General features: G+C 43.3%; 1 protein-coding gene across 4 annotated transcripts in view; it reads right to left on the bottom strand.

The window, feature by feature from the left end:
- SIK3 (SIK family kinase 3) overlaps nucleotides 1–16,977 on the bottom strand; it is a 247,560-nt gene extending 230,583 nt beyond the window's left edge. For 2 of the 4 annotated variants that reach the window (XM_081239455.1, XM_081239457.1), the window contains exon 1: nucleotides 16,644–16,977. In XM_081239455.1, coding sequence (XP_081095581.1) covers nucleotides 16,644–16,916 — 273 coding nt within the window. In that variant the 5' untranslated portion in view covers nucleotides 16,917–16,977. The remainder of the gene's footprint in view (nucleotides 1–16,643) is intronic. The other 2 variants (XM_081239454.1, XM_081239456.1) reach the window with 1 other exon arrangement.
- Nucleotides 16,978–17,492: the final 515 nt, after the last annotated feature.

Genomic DNA, 17,492 nt, shown 5'->3' with positions numbered 1-17,492 from the left:
CAGAGAGGAGGGTGGGTAGGGCAAGAAGAGAAATAGGTGAGAGAGATTAAGAGGTACAAACTTCCTGTTGCAAAATAAATGAGTCGCGAGTATGAAATGCACAGTGAGGGGAATACTGTCAATAATTATGTAATATCTTTGTATGGTGACAGATCGTAACTAGACTTATCATGGTGATCATTTTGAAATGTACAGAAATAATGAGCCCCTATGCTGTGTAAGGAGAACTAACACAGTATTGTAGGTCAATTGTACTTCAAAAACAAACAAACAAACTCACAGAAAAAGAGATCAGATTTGTGGTTACCAGAGACAGGGGGAGGGGGAGGAGGAACTGGACGAAAGGAGTCAAAGCTACAAATTTCCAGTTATAAGACAATTAAGTACTACGGATGTAATGGTACAACATGATAAATATAATTAACACTGCTATTATGTTATATGTGAAAGTTAACAGAGTATATCCTAAGAGAAAGAATTTCACAAGGAAAAGGAACTTTCACTTTTGATGTTATTTATTTTGTAGAGTTTGATTATTTTATAAGACACATGTATCAGATAGATACACAGATAGATGTTTTTAAAGAGACTTTGCGGCTATAAAATGTCCAGGAAAAGGGAGATCTATCCCAAAGTGAGAGAAAGGTACAAAATGAGTACAGAGGAAAATATTTCAAGAGAACATATAATTTCAGAGTTAGAATAACTTTATAAATACGGAAACTAGAGCATCAAAATTTAAAACCTTTGTGCTGCAAATAAAACCATCACAAAAGTGAAAAGACGACCTACAAAATAGGCGAAAATATTTGTATGTCATATATCTGATAAAGGACTTATATCCAGAATATATAAAGAATTCTTACAACTCAACAATAAAAAGACAACCTAACTAAAAAAAATGGGCAAAGAATCTAAATAGACACTTCTCCAAAGATCTACAAATGGTCCCTTAGCATAGAAAAGATACTCAACACCATGAGTCATAAGAGAAATGCAAATCAAAACCACAATGAACTACCACTTCACATTCACTTGGATGGCTAAATCAAAAAGAAAGAAAATAAGTTTTGGTAAGCATGTGGAAAAACTGGAACCCTCATACATTACTGGTGGGAATGGAAAATGGTGCAGCCATTTTGGAAAACAGTTTGGCAGTTCCTCAAAAAGTTAAATATGGAATGTTTATGATGCAGAAATTCCACTCCTGGGTATATGCCCAAGAAAAATTGAAACATACGTCCACACAAAACTGTGTACACGAGGGGAATTCCCTGGCAGTCCAGTGGTTAAGACTCCACGCTTCCAACGCACAGGGCACGGGTTCCGTCCCTGGGTCAGGGAACTGAGATCCTACGTGCCGCTCAGTGCGGCCAAATAAATAAATAAAATAGCGTAATTTAAAAAAAAAAATTGTACACAAATGTTCACAACAGCATTGTTCATAGTAGCCAAAAGTGGGACTAATGCAAATGTCCACTATTTCATGAATGAATATACAAAATGCAATATAGCCATACAATGGAATATTATTCAGCCATAAAAAGGAAGGAAATTCTGACATATGCTACAACATAGATGAACCTTGAAGACATTATGCTAAGTGAAAGAAGCCAGACACGAAAGGCAATATGTTGTATGACTCCATTTATATGAAATGTCCAGAATGGGCAAATCTATAGAGACTGATTAGTGATTGATTAGGGCTGCAGGAGGGAGGTTGAGGAAATGGACAGTGACTGCTAATGGGTCACGTCTTTTAAGAGGAATAAAAACATTCTAAAGTGGATTGTGGGGGACTTCCTTGGTGGCGCAGTGGTTAAGAATCCGCCTGCCAATGCAGGGGACACTGGTTCGAGCCCTGGTCTGGGAAGATCCCACATGCCGCAGAGCAACTAAGCCCATGCGCCACAACTACTGAGCCTGCGCTCTAGAGCCTGCGAGCCACAACTACTGAGCCCGTGTGCTACTGAAGCCCGCGTGCCTAGAGCCTGTGCTCCGTGACAGTGGAAGCCACCGCAATGAGAATTCCGCACACCACAACGAAGAGTAGGCCCTGCTCGCCGCAACTAGAGAAAGCCCGCGCACAGCAGTGAAGACCCAACGCAGCCAAAAATAAATAAATAAATTTTAAAAATAAATAAATAAAAATAAAATAAAATAAAATGGATTGTGGGGACTCCCCTGGTGGTCCAGTGGTTGCGAATCACCTTCCAATGTAGGGGACATGGGTTGGATCCCTGGTCAGGGAACTAAGATCCCACATACTTCAGGGCAACTAAGCCCGAGCACTGCAACTACTGAGCCCGCATGCTCTAGAGCCCGTGCACTACAACTAGAGAGCCCACGTGCCACAACTACTGAGCCCACGTGCTCTGGAGCCCGAGCGCCACAAGAAGAGAGATGCCCGCATACTGCAACTGAGACCCATCAAGCCAAATAAATAAATAAATAAATATTTTTTAAAATAAAAAATAAAATGGACTGTGGTGGGGAACTCCCTGGCGGTCCAGTGGTTAGGACTCTGCGCTTTCACTGCTGGGGCCCAGGTTCAATCCCTGGTCAGGGAACTAAGATCCCGCAAAACGCGCAGCACAACCAAAAAAGGAAAAAAAAAAAGGATTGTGGTGATGGTTGCACAACTCTGTGAATATACTAAAAACACTGAATTGGGTGAATTGTACGGTATGGGAATTATATCCCAATACAGCTGTTGAAAAAATATATACATTAAAAAGAAACTGGAAGGGACTTCCCTGGTGGCGCAGTGGTTAAGAATCCACCTGCCAATGCAGGGGACACCAGTTCAAGCCCTTGTCTGGGAAGATCCCACATGCCGCGGACCACCTAAGCCCCTGTGCCACAACTACTGAGCCTGCACTCTAGAGCCCGTGCTCCACAAGAGAAGCCCCTGCACTGAGAAGCCCACACACCGCAACGAAGAGTAGCCCCCGCTCGCCACAACTAGAGACAGCCCGCGTGCAGCAACAAAGACCCAGTGCAGCCCAAAAATAAATAAATAAATAAATAAATATTTTTTTAAAAAAGAAAGAAACTGGAAGCCCTATGGGGTTAAGTGACCTGCCCAAAGAAAGCTGCCAGGCTAGTAAAAACTGAGACGTGAAACACGTGCCCTGACTCCCACAGCAATGCTCAGTGCATCACTTAGACTGCCTCGAGCTGCTCTGATGGGCCAAAAAGGTTCCCCCAAAGCCTGGAAAAGCAGAAAACACTGCTACTAGCATAAGGAAAGGAAGAGAAATTTAGGTAACACAACTGAAATGTTGTTTTCAAATTTTAATGTGACTCCAAAATTGATTCTTGGCCTAAAAATCTAAAAACCATTGATAGAAGAGGCTGTGACTTAGTAAAACAGTACCCCTTTTACTAAGAGCTCAATCAGAGCAGGGCACGGGATGCAGCTGCTGGCTGAAAAGGAAGAAGGAAAATGAGATGAGGCTGAAATCACCGGCCACTCTTCTGCATGTGTCAGAGGCCAATGGCTAACAATGCTTCAAACAAGTTTTATTCTCGAGGACTGTGAAATCCTGTACCGAGACCCGAAAGTATCATCTCAAAACTGAATTAGCTCCCAGAATTACTATACACATATAAGATATTTAGGAATAAAAAATGAACATGGTATCTCTGCAGCTGACTTGGACACAAAGATCACTGCTGGAAGACAACTGCCCCATTTGACTAGAATAACAATATCACTGTTGATGTAGAAATGGAAAGTAAGCCAAGAACATACAATCACTAAAAACATTATTTTGAGGGTTTAAAAAAATGAGCTACCAAAAAAACCTCATCTATTGTCAGAACACTGCTTATGCAACACTAGAACATTTTGACAGAAGGAAAGGACAACAGCAGGCAGGAAGCAGGAAGAAAGAAGTAAGAAATCCTGCAGGTGCCCAGCTAATCCTAATAAGAAACACACAGCTCTTCTCCTGCCTTCCACAGTAACAACAGTCCTGTTCCTTGTGGTACACGGACCAAGATTTCTTTTGCCAGGAACAGAAAACAACTTACTACGTGAAAATGTCAACTTGTTCCAGGGAACACTACACTGGCAGTGAACAGACATAAACCTTTCAAACTACAAAGTTTTGGCTGTTTCCTCAACCAAATTTTTAACATCACTGGCCTATTGTCAAATTCAGTCCAGTTCATGCAAACTCTAACACAAGTGGACAAAAATACTACGCTGAAGTATACACTGTAAATAAAAAACTCTATAAAATATCTTGTCCTCAAATTGCTAACAATTTGGCTTACTTATAATTAGAAAATTAACGTAGAAGTTCTCTTAACCCACCACCTCTCAAGCAACCTGCCGAAATAACTGATGCTTCCCCTTTCCTCTGTAAAACAACTGGGGCCCCAGCATGCAAGCTGGCCCCAATGAATAGCCACTCCCTCTACTCCTGGATATTTCTGCTCCCATCCATTAAGTTGCATGCTTACCAAGAATTAACTGGTTATCCCCAAACCTATTTATACCAGTTGTTCTTGTTATTATAGTAATGCAGTTTAATTATCTATGTAAACGGATGAGAAATCTGGGAGAAAAGAAAGACATGTTTCTTTGAAAACTAAGTTGAATGCTTAAAATGACTTGGCAAAGTCAAATTAGATGTGGATGAGACAAGTGTAAAAGACTAGGGGGAGAGAATCAAGAACTCAAGAGAGATTCTGTACTCATATTGCTTCACAAATGCTTTTAAATTCCTACTCTGCTTTAAAAAAGCAAAACTGGGGCTTCCCTGGTGGCGCAGTGGTTGGGAGTCCGCCTGCCAATGCAGGGGACACGGGTTCGTGCCCCGGTCCGGGAGGATCCCACATGTCGCGGAGCAGCTGGGCCCGTGAGCCACGGCCGCTGAGCCTGTGCGTCCGGAGCCTGTGCTCCGCCACGGGAGAGGCCGCAACAGTGAGAGGCCCGCGTACCGCAAAAAAAAAAAAAAAAAAAAAAAAAAAAAGCAAAACTGGACTCATAGATGATGAACTATGGGTATGTTTAACACAAACATGATGAAGAACTTCAATCAGGACATCAATATACAGAGAAAGGTCTACATCTAAGATTAGCGAATGTGTTTCTTAGACAAACTGCAAAGAAAAAGAATAGGAGGGGAAATCTATAGAGTAAAACAATTTTTTAATACAAAACTTAAGGGACATCAATCAATTATAATGTATGGACTTTATTTAGACCCTGATTCAAACAAACAAGTGGTTAAAAAAAGAAAATATATATATATGTATATAACACTAATTTGATACTTAATGACATTAAAGAATTATTGTTGTTTTAGGTAGGATAATGGTACTGTGGTTATGTTTTTTGAGAAATAATCCTGGCCTATACAGAGATACATGCCAAAATATTCATAGATGAAATAAGATTCTGGGAATTGCTTCAAAATAAACTAGGGAGAAAAGAGAAGCTGGAAGTGATATGGGTGAAAGATTGGCCATGAGGTAATAACTGCTTACGCTGAGTGATAGGTCGATGGGGGTTCATTATGTCATTCTTTTTAATTTTGCTTATGTTTGAAATTTTCCATAATAAACACTTTTTGAAAAAGATTAGTGGATTAATGCATATTCACATTTTAAATTAAAATAAAATATTAAAAGTATATATGCATCATTATTTCTGATTTCCCTGCTTCGTTCATTTCTTTCCCCTAATTAACTAAGCAAATCATAACCCAAACTGACTGTATAAAAGGCCTTCTATTGGAGACAAAAGAAAAGAGCATATTGTCAGACGCCTAAAATACAGCAGTGGTAACCCCAAACATTCTAAGAACAATATTCCACATGACCCAATTACCCTTAAAACCTCTTAAATAACACATAAAGTACAGTGTGTAAAGTAAGTACAAACATAATAGGACTGGTGTATCACCACATTTATTCACATAATTATTTCCTTTACAATCTCCGCACCATCTTTTTGCCATTAAAAAAAGAGAGGAGTAATTCACAAACTTCATCAATCTCTGAAATTCTTACTCAGGTTTACCGAAGGATAGTTATTTAAAAATCAAAGATTCAAGTAATCAGAGTCTTTCTCATTAACCTTTCTTCTCTCCTTCAGCAACTTGTCCAATTTAAGTTTATGTCTCTTTGTGAAAGACCAGGAGAGAATGATGATTCATAAAAAACAACTGAAAAGGTTAGAGTCACACTTAACTCTTTTCATTCCTCGTCCAGGTTTGGTTCAGGGAAGGAAGGATTAGGCAGCTGCTCCAGCCCTCTTTAATGGGTCCCATACCTACTGCCCTAGGTTTAGAGGTGCAGCAGGGACTTAAACGCCCTACACTCCCAAACCAAGGAGGGCAGAAGCGGAGACAAAATAAAAAAAGAAGACTTCATTCACTTCTGGGAGGCTAAACCCTGGCACAACCTTTCTGGAAAGCAATGTGCCAATATATGAATCAGATATCTTAAAAACATGTATACCCTCTGACCCAATAATTTCACATCCAACAGTCTATCCTGGGAAAAAATCAGAAATGCTTCAAAGATTCATGCACAAAAATGGTCATCACAGCAAATTTCTAACAGTGAAAAACTGGGAAGAACCTTAAATTATGAAAAAGGTTAAAAAAATAATGGCAGTCATACAACAGCAAAGTACACATCCATTAAAATTGATGTTTACAAATAGTTTCAAATGATGAGAAAATGCTTATAATGATAAGAGGGGAAGAAATAAAATAGTATATCAATATGATCTCAATTATGTATTTTACAATATTAATAACTGTTGCCTCTCGGGGGCAGGATTATGGGTGATTTTTTTTCCTTCTGCTTCTTTATAATTTTCTGAGTTTTCCCAATTATAATCAGAAAAAAATAGGGCAAGGTGGTAGAAGTGAGCCAGTAATAATAAGCAACTGGGTTGAAGAGAGTTTATGCTCAAGACTTCTTGTATTCCTCCTCTATCAGGTCCCGGCTGCGAGCATTCAATTGCTCCTTTAACTTAACCCTTTGCCCACCCTGACAAGAATAACACTTATCCTCTTGTCTTCTAGTATCAGTAGCCATTACTTTTTGCCTACAGGTGACAGAAAAAATACTATTTGAATGAATCCATTTAAGGTAAGGACCAATAAAAGTAACCCACTGAAATTAAGGACCAGTGACAGAAAAACAGTAGTTGTTTTAATCAGATCACTTAGTATAAAGAAAAGAACAAGTGGTAACTCCAACAAAGAGTGTGAAGTTATTTCAGGAAGTACCAGCAGCTCAAGACAGCTTAGTGGGTCTGCAAAGAAGAGGCTCCTGGACAGAAGAGGGAAAACAAGGCACTGGCTGACTGTACTGACTGTACCCATGGGACCTTCTCAAGTAAGTAACCCATTGGGAGCCTGTATGTGTAAGAACCTTCTCCTTAAAATAAGGGACTTGAATTTAAATTGCAAGATTTACTTTAAATTATACTGAACTTCTTAATAATGAAAGTTTGAGATATGCGAAAAGTAACTTGCCCAGAAAGGCTGTGAAATATCCTTACCTAGAGATTTGTGAAAAAAAGGTAGAACATTATTTTTCTTTAACATCTTAACTGGAGATAGAAAATTTCAATAATAAAATTCTAAGATGCATTGAGTATAAAAAGCAAACTCAGCTCCCATTTTTTTTTAAATAAATTTATTTATTTTATTTATTTATTTTTGGCTGTGTTGGGTCTTCGTTGCTGGGCGCGGGCTTTCTCTAGTTGCGGCGAACGGGGGCTACTCGCTACTCTCCATTGCAGTGCACGGGCTTCTCATCGCGGTGGCTTCTCTTGTTGCGGAGCACGGGCTCTAGGCACGCGGGCTTCAGTAGTTGTGGCACGTGGGCTCAGTAGTTGTGGCACACAGGCTTAGTTGTGCCGCGGCATGTGGGATCTTCCCGGACCAGGGCTCGAACCCGTGTCCCCTGCATTGACAGGCGGATTCTTAACCACTGCGCCACCAAGGAAGCACCCTTTTTTTTTTTAATCCTTACATTCATTCACTAAATGAGTATTTACAGGCATTGTAGTAGGCACTGGGAATACAGCAGCAAACAATAGCTTAAAATCCCTTCCTGCATGGAGCTGACATTAAATTATCACCCTGTGCCTCCTAACAAGCTTTAAAAGTTAGGTATTTTCTTCTTTTTTTTTTTTTTTTTTTTTTTTTTTTGAGGTACGCGGGCCTCTCACTGCTGTGGCCTCTCCCGTTGCGGAGCACAGGCTCCGGACACGCAGGCTCAGCGGCCGTGGCTCACGGGCCCAGCCGCTCCGCGGCATGTGGGATCTTCCCGGACCGGGGCACGAACCCGCGTCCCCTGCATCGGCAGGCGGACTCTCAACCACTGCGCCACCAGGGAAGCCCCTTCTTTTTCTTTTTAAGTAAAATGATTTTTAGAAATTTCAAGCATGTCAAAACACTGCCAGAAAACAAAAAGCACCTAGCATTTGGACTGATCCAGAGACGCCCTTAATAAATACTGGGGAAACAAGACTAAAAAACTGTGTGTCTGAGGCACTGGGGTGGCAGGCAGACAATTTCTCTATATACGAGTTTGCACTTTTTGAATTTTGTGCCATATATCATTCATTCCTAGTTTTTGATAAACAATTTTTCAAAAGCTTATTGGCTGGCTGGCTGGAATGAATGAATGAAAAATTTCTTCTCCAAAAAATTCAGTCTCAAGAAATGTGGTTAGTTAACCTAAAATTTCACATTCAATTCTTCTGGAGGGAGCAAAGAGAAGTAAAGCCTACTGCTGGTAAGCATGGGCTGGAGCTGAAACTAGGCAGAAATTTGAGGATTTCTCAGAAATTCCTAATCAATACCTAAATATAGTTTAAGATAACTGGCCAAAAGTACCCAGTTTTGGTACTGGGTGAGGGAGCCCAGCCTCCACAGAGGAGCTTAAACAGGCAATGGGTTTGCATCTCCTTCCTTTTCAGTTTCTGGGAAATGAGACTGAGTATTTACAATCTGATTCCTAACTCTCTGACAAGCTAAATTCTGAGAAGAAATACTTACCAGTGTGTCCAGAGACACCTGGTCTACAGTGGATCACACACCTCCTGAACAGAAGTATGTTCTAGCATAACTTCACCACGGCTCATCCAACAGTTTTGTCCTTAGCTGATGGAATTTTACTCTGAACAGATCCAGAAGAAACCTTCTCAAGCTAATTCATTCAAGACTGTTGAGGGCTTCTCAAAGACATCACCAAGGCCATTACACACATTCCCATGGACAAAAGTCCATGAGAATGTATATAATTTTCATCCTCTGGATGTTATCAGTCATCCACAAGACAGCATGACTATACTATTATGCCAGAAGGGACCAAGCTACTATTATAAAGGAGGTAGGGATTCACCTGATGGGTGAGGTCATTCACCTGGGGAACAGGCCAAGCTCTTAGATCAGAAACTAGAACCACATAAGAGGAGCCCTAGATAAATGGTTCCCTTGGCCCTCACCTGCATCATCAAGGTACGTATCTTGGTGACCAGTTCTCTTAATGAGTTATAAGATGGCACCATCCCCTGGAAACTGGTATTGTTCTGGTAAATAAGGAGTCCGTCTAAGAAATGTACCTTCAAAGACAGACCAGACCAACCCAACAGAGCAAAAGTATAATTACTCATGTTCCCTGAGTGTGAGCTAGATATAGTGGCAAAAGCAAACTATATAAGGCAGACTGTGTTTATGATCATTGCTTTTTCTGTGTTTCTTTCTCTTTTTACTTCCTTTGCATTCTGAAAGGCTTTTTTTGACACCTCAGTCATGTCAAGGGAGCACCAAGGGGCATTTGAGTAGGAGACCGAAAGGCAAAGCAGTGTACCCATGGAGGACTGCAGGTAAGTGACAGGGGTGATAGAGTGACACAATGCCAAAGGACAGGTTAAATACAGTGTTGGTATATCCCTTACTTGGAAAATTTTCCTCTCATCATGACTTCTCATCTTTGGAGTTTGTTTTAATAGAGAGGATAAATAATCTTAGACTTTAATTAGTAGGTGTATCTTGTTTCTCTAATGAAAGAGTAAGTATTCAGAGGGCAAGGGCAATGCTTTCTACGATTGGAGGAGTCAGGGTGGAGTTAACTAGGAGTAGGATACCTGGATTCTATTTCTACCTCTCCCACTAATTAGCTATAGGATTCTGGGCAAATGGGGGGTGGGAGAGATACAGCAGAGAGCTGTGAGTCTAACAGATAATTGGTCTAAACTACTTTTATGGCTCCTAAAAGCCTGAGATTCCGTTAAGTCCATCTTTCTAGACTCTAGAAGAGAAAGAGTTGGAATAGAACATCTCTGAGATCTTTTTTTTTAATAAATTTATTTATTTATCCATTCATTCAATCATTCTGTGTTGGGTCTTTGTTGCTGTCCACTGGCTTTCTCTAGTTGCGGCAAGCGGGGGCTTCTCTTTGTTGTGGAGCACAGGCTCTAGGCACACGGGCTTCAGTAGTTGTGGCATGTGGTCTCAGTAATTGTGGCACGTGGGCTCTAGAGCGCAGGCTCAGTCAGTAGTCGTGGCGCACGGGCTTAGTTGCTCCGCGGCACGTGGGATCTTCCTGAACCAGGGATTGAACCTGTGTCCCCTGCATTGGCAGGCAGATTCTTAACCACTGCGCCACCAGGGAAGTCCCCCAAAGTGAGTTTTTAAAAACATAAATCAGATAATGTCAGTGCTCTGCTTTGATATCTTCTGAGGTCAGTCCCCTGTTTCATACCCAATTCCATAAAATGGCCTATAAGACCCATATGATCTGGCCCCTGTCTAACTTTCTGATCCCATTCCTTACCATCCCTTCTCTTGTTCACTAAGCTCTAGGCACCCTGACCTTGGGTTTAATCTTTGGACAAACCAACTTCATTTCTACCCCAAGGCTGCTGCACGTGTCATTCCTTCTGCACTGAATAGTCCATCTTCTGAATCTTCCCAAGCTGGCTCTTTCTCATCATTCAGTTGTCAGCTCAAATATCACCACCCTGGAAAGGCCTTCCAGCACCCTGCCCCAGACACTCTCTAGCCCTTTTATTTTCTTCATAGTATTTGTCACTATATAAAATTATTTGTTTACATGTTTCTTGCCTGTCTCCTCCCATCGGAAAATAAGTTCCAAGAAGGCAAGAGCTTTTTTTCTCTTTTGTTTTTGGGGTACTCTAGAGCCAGAGTAGAACCTGACACAAAATCTGCATTCAGTAAATATACACTGAATGAACGAATGGACAAGGGAAAGGTTCCATCTCTGTGCAGAGAAGTTTTAGGTGTTTTTTAGACTTACAAAGGCTCTGGTAAGAAGAGCACATTTCTTTTTCCTTCCAGAGCATCCATTTTGTTCTCTTTTATGCCAGAAACTAGAAAACATTAGCCAGATTGATGCTTGGAAAATGAAAACAGCACTTCTGGCACAGAAATAACTAGTCTGGGCACCTCTGGCTTGAGCCAGATCTATGACTTTCTAGGGAGCTGGCACCGAAGTCAGAATGTTAAAATAAACAGTTTTGATGCTGAAAGTGGAATACTGGTATTTTGACTCTGGAAAAACGAGTCCAAATCAGTCTTAGCTCTTCACAAAGTTTCAACAAACCTATCTCAAAATGAAGTTAGTTGGCTTTCAACAGTCATTTCTAGATTATCTAGGGATGGAACTATCCTCCTCAAATGTAACTAATATAAATCTTGCTTTCAATTTCTTTTTGACATAATTCTCTTTTCTATTTACTAATGAATCTTGTTTTCAGCCTTCTAACGAGCACAAGCATTATCCTTAGAAGTGAAAATAATACTATTGGCCCACTTTGAGTTGTTCTCCTCGTGGAAATGAGTTTGCACTAAACCACACAGCACACAGATGTGTCATGGCTCGTCAGTATTTGGAAAGGGGTCAGGGAGCACAATGTTTTCTCTGTGTAATATCTAAAGTTAAGAACCCTGACCTTGGCCCTCTAAGTAGCACACCCTGCACCCAAGTGCAAGTGTCTCCTTAAGCTTGTAAGAATATTTCTTCATGTTCTCCATGAAATTTAAGGGAATCTCTGGAGGAAAGACTGCACTCAAACAAACTCTGTTCTGTCACCAGTCTGACAAAGCATAGCTACACAAACACCCTGAATATTCAAGGCAGCCCAAATAAAAGCCAGCGTTAGTCACAGTTTTCATTAGACAAGTCTCATAACTATTTAAAAAGTTTAATGGAAAACTATATTTTTAAATGTCAACTGCATGAAATTAGCCCATAGTCCACAGGAATTAAATCCACTCTCTCAAAGAGGCACGTGAAATAATAGCAAACTACTTTTTTAACCTGCAAGCAGCACATCATCAGGATGACATCTGCCTACACTAAACAAATGGCACTCATGAACTGTTCCGAAGTGGTGAAAAGCAAACAAAGGGGACTATGTCTTACTCATTTTTGTTACTATTGCATCTGATGATGATGATGAAGAAGATGGTTATAGGGAATTCCCTGGTGGTCTAGTGGCTAAGCCTCCGTGCTCACAATGCAGGGGGCCCGGGTTCGATCCCTGGTCAGGGAACTAGATCCCACATGCTGCAACTAAGCGTTTGCATGCCACAACTAAAAATCCCACGTGCCGCAACAAAGATCTTGCACACAGCAACAAAGATTCCGAGTGCTGCAACTAAGACCCAGCACAGCCAGATAAATAAATAAATATTTTTTAAAAAAAGATGGTGATAACATTTACTATATACCTACTATGTGCCAGGTACACTTGTTCTAAGAGTTTCACATATATTATCTTATATAATCTTCAAAACACCCAAACTTGTAAAGTAAGTACTATTGTTATCTCATTTCATAGATGAGGAAATCCAAGCACAGACAGGTTAAATTACCCAGCTATGAAGTAGCAGAAGATCCAAACCCAGGCAGTCTCATCCAAAGCTCAAGCTCTTACCACAAACCAATAAACAGGCAGGTGATATATCAATATATTTGTTAAAATACATTTTTAAAGTACTTGACCAATGGCTTTTATAGTCATGTATGCTCTTTTTTTAAATGCATACAAAATATATCTACTCTTCGTTCCCATTCATCCAACCACTGAAAGTATAATTAGGTACAGGCAACCAAATAGGCAATTGAGAAGAGAAAATCTTTTCTTTTTTTTAATCTCTTTAATATGTTATAGTGTCCTACCAAAAGAATAGGGCCAGAGAATCTCAGACCAAGGCTTCTCCAGAAAAGGGAACTCAAAGAAGGGAGGACAAAGACAGCCAGGGTGAGCTGCTGACCAAAGTATGTCACAGATGAATATTCTCTCCCGTTAACTGTTCTGCAGTGACGCTCTAAGCACTGCAGTGCTGCCAATATCAAGTCTGAGCTCATGAATGCCGTGCTGCAAAAGTCACCAACAACCAAATAGGAAAATATTTCCCTTTCTCTACTGATTTTATTCATCCCAGAGTCCTGATCTAGGAGGTTTGACAGTTAACAGAATTTGGGAAAGGGCCAGCTTTACCACTTATTGTTGGACCGAGCACAGTAGCTTAGTCAATAAATAAAGTTTACTTTAGCCTCTCAGTCCATGGAATAGGTAGTGTGTGTAAGAAAAGCTGACCATAAGTATTTCTCTGATGTTCAGAAAACACCTATTACATAACCTCTTTCAGACAACACAAATATCATCTGAATTACCTAAGTCTGATGGTTATATACGGTTATAGGAAAAACCTAGACCATTCAGTGGCCTACAGGGAGAAAAAGGAGAAAGAAAAAAAATCACATACCTCCAAAAAACAAAACAAAAAAATGATACATTCTGAAAAGAGATGGGGGAAAAAAATAGCTAGCTCTCTTTGGTTCCAAGTGACCTGACTGAAGAAGTAAGATAAACACTGCAGTGCATGGGAGAAAAATCTATCTACCTGAGTAACGGAACAGCAGCTTCTGCCACTGCCAATACCCAGGCACCTTCCTTGCCATTATATAACCAAACCATGGCCTCAATAGGCCATCATACTGTATGTCAACAGTTCTTAGACACATCTGAGCTGTCAGCATTTGAGAAACCTTTCCAAAGTGGATTCAGATAAGCATGAAGCAGGCCAAAATATGTTCATCATTTACTCAGAGCACATGACAGCTCCTTGTGAATTACGCTTCACTCATGTCGTCAGAGTAATTTAAGCAGAGAAACACAGGGTGCCTATAACTGTAACTAGGAAATTGCACACCGCTACAGAAACACAAATGAGTGCTGGTGTGGTCCCGTCACACATGCAACGCATTGTCCAAGCCATTTCAGCCTCATTCAAGATTTTGAATATTTCCATACATAGGAATTGCGTAACTGCACACCACAAATGATCAAAGAAAAACCAACATAAACAGTGACACCCATTTATAAACAAGCTGATGTTTAAAATGCTGCAGTCCTAAAGGATACCAAGGACTTTGAGAAAAACTTAGACACACACACACACACACACACACACACACACACACTGGAAAATTAGAAAGCGGGGAGACCGGCCATAATTAGCCACTGGCTTTGCTGACTACTGAAGATAGAAATGTCTCTATTATATATAAAGCCAAGAATCAACTGTTTGCAATTACATTTACAAAAACATTCAACCCTCTCTGTCACAGATTTTTTTAATCAATATTTTGATGTATCCAAGGGCTGTAAGATACAAAATTCTTTAAATCAGAGATACCATAAACCAGGCAACCAGTTAAGTTCATGGAGTCTGTCCCCCAGAGGTCAGAGCAAAATAATCACAGGAGCTCAACGTGATTACTTAGGTGGGAGGGGGAGGCCGCGGAGAAAGGAAATACCAAAACAAGGAACAAGGCTCCAACAACTAGAGCTGTTTGTAAACATAAATTTGGTTTGGCTAACAGTAAACACAACTGGAAACACTCAGGGGGGCAGAGATGCACCAGAGTCTTGGTTCAGTCCACTCCCCGCCAGGGGCCTGAGGGGAGCACCAGGAAACCTGGGACTTTGGGATCTCATTCAGCTCAGACCTGCAGACTTGAGGCCCTCTGAAAGACACTGACAGAAAGGCTGAAGGGGGCCCCCCAGAGGAAGTGAAACTGACCAATCAATTTTCCACAGCCACCCCCCAAAGCCACCCTGCTAAGAAGGGCCCCTTACAGTCTGACAGAAAGGAGGGAAAAAGGGACTTGAGGTCATAAGTGAGCAGGAGACAAGGCAGAGGTAAGTCACTGCCTTCTGAAAGCAAGGGACTGCCATAAGAGCAGAAACAAGGTAGGCGACAAGAACCAGAGGCTAGGCTGAGGAGGTGACGGGAATTGACGCGGCTTTGGTAGGAAGCAGCAGCAGCTGTAACAGTTCTTCATTAGTCAGGGTGAGGGAAACACAAATTGCAGCTTTAAATATAATGAATGACTACATCTAAAGTATTCATTCAAGTGAGAGACGGAGCAAAGAAAGAAAACCGGAGTACAAATGGGCTTGTGAGTCCTGTCAAAATCAAACAATTCCTCCTCGTGGCTTCGATTCCAATACTCCCAATGAAGAAGACCACAGGAAAGAGCTAACCGTATTTCCTCCAAAAATGAATTTTCTATATAAAATGTTAAATGTACATGGATATGGCTTCCTAATTGACCTTGCCCAATTTCACCACCACAGCTCCACAAATCCCTTGGGAACCAAAGGGCCCCATGAGTGTCTGGGTTCCTCACACACCTCCTCAGTCACCAGGCTTTCCCCTCACCACTGACAGCCCACCCTGGGCTCTATAAGGCCCACAGTTCTGGACCCTCCAACAACTAAATACAACCAGCAATCCAGCTCTCCCAAACTGTTTAACCCCTGAGTACCTAGGGCCACCACAAACCTGGGCCCCCCTTGGGCCTCTGTTCCCTGACCCCCTTCCTGCAGAAAAATAAAGTGCTTTATTTCCTCCATATTTCCCCATTTTTTTCATCGCCTCCTCCAATAATCCTGTCTGTCCTCAGACTCTCATTCCCACCATCTATCAGTCTTGGACGATCAAATGCTGATTGGTGCCTCTGTCAAAAGGTACCAGGTCCCTCATACCTCCCAGTACGCTGTACCCACCACATACCCCTGGTACGTGCCCCAGCTATCCTCGTTCCCCTCAGAACCCCACATCTGCGGGCTGCCGGTTTCACCCTCGTTTTCCCCCATCCTCCTGGTCCACATTTCCTATTCCCCTGCCCTCATTCCCTTAGGATTTCCTAACTGCTGGTTCCAGAGGCTTCTTAGCTTACTGCCTCCTGGCTCCGGGAGAGTTCCAAACCTCTTCTTTCCAATCATCTCTTCTACGACCCTCCGCACAGCCCAGGGAGCCCCCTCCCCATCCCCGGCTCCCTAGTTCCCCAGGTCCCCGCGCTGAGTGGACCCCTGCGTCCCCTCTGCCGTGCAGTTACCCTCTCCCGGGTCCCCCGGTGTCCCCCACCTTCTGCTTGCCCTCTCCGCACTCTCGCCCGACAGCCCCCTACCCGTTTCCCCGGTCCCCAACGCTCTCCCGAGCCCCGCTCCCCGCGCCGACCCCTCAGCCTCGGTGTCGCGGGGCTCTCCTGTGCCCTCCGCACTCGGACGGTCCCGGGCCGCGCAGCCCCGCCGCCGCCCGGTCCCACCGCGCCACTACCTTGGCCTTGGTGACGAGGTGCGTGGCCCGCTTGACCACAGCGAAGTTGCCCTTGCCGATGGTGCGGTCGATCTCGTAGTAGCCGATGCGGGCAGGCACCGGCCCGCGGGAGGCCGGGGCTGAGGGACGCGGCGGGCCAGCCGCCGGGGACACAGCAGCGGGGGCGGCCGGGGGCCCCGAGGCGGGCGGAGGCAGCAGGCGGCCCGCCGGCCCGGCTCCCCCCGCTCCGGCCCCGGCAGCCCCGCCAGCTCCACTCGCCGCCGCCGCCGCCATCTTGTTGTGCAGTGAAACCTCCGGGGCCGCGGGGAGCCGGCGGGGGGGAGGGGGGGAGGGGGCAGAGGGGCGGGAAAAGAGGTGGGGGGGAGCCGGGGGACGTCACTCCGGGAGGCGGAGCGCCCGCGCCGCCGGGGCCTGGCGCCATGGCAACCGCTCGTCACGTGCCGACGCGCGTCACTGCCCAGAGCCATGGCAACCGTGACCTCACTGGCGAGCTCGACCTTCCCGCGTGGGCCTGGTTCCTCGGGTGTCGGCTCCCGGGTGCCCCCCTTCGGGGAGGAGACAGTGGGCACCGCCAGTGTGCCAGCAGGTACCAAACCGCCGCAGCGTTGCCCGAGTCTGGGGGTGCTTATGCCTGACCCAAACCCGCCCTCGATCCCCCCGGAACCGCTAATGTGACCCCTAGTGTGACCTCTGTCCCAGTTCGGCAATCACTCAGCCTCCTTTAAAACAAAGTATTTCCTCATCACCAGAAATATTAGCACTGTCCCACTTTAGCCCTTGAGGCCCCAAAGGCAGGAATAGCTACAGTATCGAAGCAACTGTAACCAAGTCGAAAGCGAGGCAGGGGAA

Source organism: Mesoplodon bidens (assembly GCF_964165515.1).
Source record: "Mesoplodon bidens genome assembly, chromosome: 7".
Lineage (NCBI taxonomy): Eukaryota > Metazoa > Chordata > Mammalia > Artiodactyla > Ziphiidae > Mesoplodon > Mesoplodon bidens.
This window is presented reverse-complemented; position numbering and strand designations above follow the sequence as displayed.